At 70.0% G+C, this 4,531-nt stretch overlaps 1 protein-coding gene across 1 annotated transcript; it reads left to right on the forward strand.

Moving 5' to 3' along the window:
• The first annotated feature begins 3,055 nt into the window (after positions 1 to 3,055).
• Positions 3,056 to 4,062, forward strand: FOXB1 (forkhead box B1). Its single transcript, XM_026709564.2, is given in 2 exon segments — positions 3,056 to 3,710; positions 3,713 to 4,062. Coding segments are annotated over 2 exon segments (1,005 nt in total).
• The last annotated feature ends 469 nt before the right edge of the window (positions 4,063 to 4,531 follow it).

A 4,531-nucleotide genomic window follows, 5' to 3' on the forward strand; every position in this document is an offset into this window, starting at 1 on the left:
TCCACATCCCACTTCCACGGGCGTGGGGAAACGGGTCCCCGAGATTCCAGGGCCTCACCTTCTCCGAGTGGGCGTTTGGGCACAGATCGCGGTGCCTTCAAGTGGCGCGGAGTTCCAACGGGACCATTTCGGGAAAAGCCGGCAGGTTTGATTCGGTTTGAATCTTTGGCTAGGTTTGGAAAGGGCACCACGAAGGAGACACCTTCCTCTCCTCCTAAGCTCTCCGTGGTCCTCCGTCCCTCCCTTCCCCGCTAGCCAGAGAGGGCTGCGCTGCCCGCTTTCCTCATTAAGGCGCCCGTGTTCCCAAGGCTTCTTCTAGGCGAGATCAAGGAGACGTAAGAACGCCTCTTTTTTAGACGCGTTTTAAACCGTCCGGGCATTTTTGCAGTTCTTGGTGGAATTTTAACTGGGAAAAAAGAAAGGCAAAAAAGAAACATTAAATAAATAAAGCTCAGGGTTGGAAAAGGGATGGGATGGGGTTTTTTTTGGGGGGGTCCTTCGCCTCCCCTCCCCCCTGAAAAGACGATTCTCCCGTGAAGGTTTTGGTCAGGCTGTTTTGAGCCGGGGACCTGATCCCCAAAAGCAAAAGGCTTAGACAGGAGGTGCGGGCGAAGAATACCCATTCTAGGGAGCCTCCCACCCCCTTCCCCCTTCACGAGGACTAGAACCCCCGACGTTCACGTGGAGAACGTCGGAGCGCGAAGTGCCGTCCCAGAGAGCCGTGGCTTCGAAACTAAGATAGGGTGGCGGCGCTTCAGGTGAACGGCCCCATCCCACCGGCCCGCCTAAAGCGATTCATCGCCGGCTGAGCACCTAAGAGGCCCCCGCTCAGGCCGCCTCGGGAGGCGGGGATTTGCTCACCTCTTGGGCATCTAAGGCCACCGGGAAAAGCGCCTTGACTGCCCGCCAGGCCTCCCTGGAAGGCGGCGGGGAAGAGCGGCGGAACGGGGGAAATGGAGAGGCTGGCCTAGCGCTGGCGAGAGGAATCGGGGCAGCCGGATTCCGCTCCCGTCCCCGTCCAGCTGTTAGCTGCCGCTGGCCTGGCTGACCCTCTCTGGGTCGGGTCCTGCCCACGTGCCTTTCCCGAAGCCTGGCGGAGAGGAAGCCGGCTCCAAGGCGACGGCGCTGCCTGGCTCTCCGTGGCGTTTTTCCCGCTCCACTGCTAACTTGGCATCTTTACGCAGCAACCCCGGGTGTCAAGAAACGCGGCTTTCCCCCGCTCACTTCGCCTCGGACTCTCGGCAGAGACCGAAGAATCCGGGTCTCGGACCCTGCCAGCCCCCAGCACCCCCCTACTCCCCGCTCCCGGGGGAAAAAATGGGTACGGGAGAAATGCAACCGTTCAACCGAGGAACGGCTGTCCCAACCCGGCCCGCTTCCTCTGCGCGGCCCCCGGGCACCCGGCCTCCCATCCTGAGGCAAAAGCGGGCAGCGCCGGAGGCTGAACTTCCTTCGCCCTCCTGGAAGGCGCCCCCTTCTTTCCCACCGAAAGGACTTGGGCCGCAGCGGGAGCCCGAAGTGGGGGGCCCCCCGTGAAGTTATCCCCGCCGCTGCCCCGCGCTTTCTTGGGAAAGGCAGGCCGGCGCGCCGGGGTTCTGGCCCAGAGGAGCCTCTGCAGCTGGGGGTGGCCAAGGCGCCCCTCCCGCTGATAAGTCGGGCTCCCCAGCACAGCTGCCGCCCACCTCGCTGAGTAGCAGCTCGGATTCTAGCGGCGTCGCCAGGCGGGCGAGAGGACAGCTTCTTGGGCGCAAAAACCGGGCAGGCCGGTTGGTTGGCGGCCGCAGCTCTTCCTGGGGGACGAGGCTGGTCGTCCGCCCCCCACCACCACCTCTGCCGGCTCAGAAGCGCTTCCTGTGCCCCCACCTCCCCCGCCTGCCAGGGAGGGGGAAGCGGCAGGGCTGCAAGCAGTGACCCCCTCCGCGCCGGCCCCGGAGCCCCGCCCCCTTCCCCCTCCCAAGCGGGTGTCATCGCAGAGCGAAGAAAGTGGCCCATTCGCGCGGCGCCTCGACGGGGGCCTTTTCTGCACCAGCCCCCGCCTGCCAAGCTCAGATGGTCGGCAAGCGGCAGGAGCAGGAGGAGGAGGAGGAGGAGGAGGAGGCGGCCGCGCCAGCGCTGGGCACGGCCGAGGCTGCTTAGCCCGGCGGCGGCTGCGGAGAGTCAGAAAGGGGCTGCCGGGTCTCTCGCCCCACAGCCCCCCCCCCCCGCCCGGGAAGCCGGGAGCCCCGACCCGGCCCGCAGAGAGGAAGGCTCCGGGCAGAGTCCGCCGGCTGACCCCGCTCGCTCGCGGCGCCTGTGAAGTGAGTGCCCGGGGCGGGAGGGCTGGACGGGGGCGGGAGGGGGGCTGGTCCTTGGCGGGCTCCTGGTTGAGAGGGAGGTCCGGACGGTGCCCCCGCACAAACACACACACACACACACAGAGGCGCTGCGTTTGGCGCGGGACCTGCTTACGGGGAGGGGCGAGCCGTTACAAATTGGGAGCGCCGGGAAGCCCGCGGAGGGGAGGGGAGGGATCGGGGCGGGGGGGGGCGCGCTTAAAACGGAAGGGAGAGCCAGCGAGCGGCCAGGCGGCTTGCGCCCAGTGCCCGGCTGCTGCGGCTCGGCGGAGGTCTCGGCTGGCCGGAGGAAAGCGCCGCCCCCGCCGGAGGAGCCTGCCCTTCGGCGTGCCAGAGGGGCGGGTAGCCAAGAAAGGGGAGGACCCGGGGTGCCGTCCCGCAGGGGTGGTCCCGGGGCTGTCTGCCGGCCAGGCCGGGTTGGAGGTCGCCTCCGCTGGGCTCGCCCCTCCCGCCGAGAGGCCGCCCCTCCCTCCCCACCCCCAAAAAAACCTGCCTCGCCCAGCCCGGGGAGGGAAGTGGCCGGCTCCGCCCGCCCCTCCCCAAAGAGAGGGAGCCAACTTTGCCCAAGGGGAGCGCACCGTGGAACCTGGCCAGGACGCGCCCCCTCCCCGCCCCCCCTCCTCCTCCTCCTCCTCCTCCCCCTCGCCCAGCCCGCTAATTCCGCCTCCCTGCGCTGCAGATCCCGGCCGGCGCCGCCGCCGCCGCCGCCTCGCTCTTCCACCATGCCCCGTCCGGGCCGCAACACGTACAGCGACCAGAAGCCGCCCTACTCGTACATCTCGCTGACCGCCATGGCCATCCAGAGCTCGGCCGAGAAGATGCTGCCGCTGAGCGAGATCTACAAGTTCATCATGGAGCGCTTCCCCTACTACCGGGAGAACACGCAGCGCTGGCAGAACTCGCTGCGCCACAACCTCTCCTTCAACGACTGCTTCATCAAGATCCCGCGCAGGCCGGACCAGCCGGGCAAGGGCAGCTTCTGGGCGCTGCATCCCAGCTGCGGGGACATGTTCGAGAACGGCAGCTTCCTGCGGCGCCGCAAGCGCTTCAAGGTGCTCAAGGCCGACCCGCTGGCGCCCTCCAAGCCGCCCCCCGAGGCCGCCCATTACCTGCAAGCCCAGGCCAAGCTCCGCCTGGGCGCCCTGGCCGCCGCCGCCGCCGCCTCCTCCGCGCCCCTCGGCCCCTACGGCCTGCCCGTCCCGCCGCCCTCCGGCTTCAAGCACCCCTTCGCCATCGAGAACATCATCGCCCGCGAGTACAAGATGCCCGGGCCGGGCGGGGGCGGCGGCGGCGGGGGCGGCGGCGGCGGAGGGGGGCTGCCTTTCTCCGCCATGCCGCCGGGCCCGGCCGCCTACCCGCTGCCCAACCAGCTGCCCCCGCCTGGCCCCACGTCTACGGCTCCGCCGGCATGCTGGACCCGGCCGCCCCCATCGCGGTGGCCGGCGGGGACTACGCGGCCGCCGCCGCCGCTGCCGCCGCCGCCGCCGCCTACGGGATGCCGCTGAAGCCGCTGTGCCACGGCGGGCAGACGCTGCCGGCCATCCCGGTGCCCATCAAGGCCACGCCGGCCGCCACCGTCCCGGCCCTGCCGGCCTTGCTGCCCAGCTCGCCGCCCTCGCTCAGCCCGCCCTCCACGCAGACGGCGCCCAGCCAAGGCAGCCCCGCCACCCCCAGCGAGACGCTCACCGGGCCGCCCTCCGTCCTGCACGCCGTGGTGGCGGTCCACTGACCCCGGCCGGCGCCGCCCTCCGCCCAGGAACCAGCGGCGCGGCGGGGCGGGGCGGGCGGCCTCCGGAGGGAGCACCCAGGCGCCGCCACCGCCGCCGTCCCCGTCCCCCGCGTCCCCCCGCCGGCAGTGAGGTGCCCGAGCCGGTGGGGTCTTTGCAGCCAGCCCGTCCCGCCTCTTTGCAGCCGCCGCCGGAGCCAGAAGGACGAGAGACAGCCGGGGCTACGATCCGGAGGCGGTTGCGCTCCAGAGGCGAGGCGCGGGGACTTTGCCGGGGCTTCTCCCTGAGCCGCCTTCTCGGAGCGCGCCAGCAGGCAGCGAGGCTGGCTCTCCTCGCCAGGTGGATGGTCGGTCCGCAGCTCCGCCGGTGCCCGAGCGCCAGGCGCCCCTTTCGCCGCCTCCTCCTCCTCCACGTTGCAAGACGGCATTGGCGAGTGGGGAAACACGGGGAGGGGAGTCGCGCAGGAGAGGA

Source organism: Pseudonaja textilis, chromosome 13 (genome assembly GCF_049901715.1).
Source record: "Pseudonaja textilis isolate UNSWEBS1 chromosome 13, rPseTex1.2, whole genome shotgun sequence".
NCBI lineage: Eukaryota > Metazoa > Chordata > Lepidosauria > Squamata > Elapidae > Pseudonaja > Pseudonaja textilis.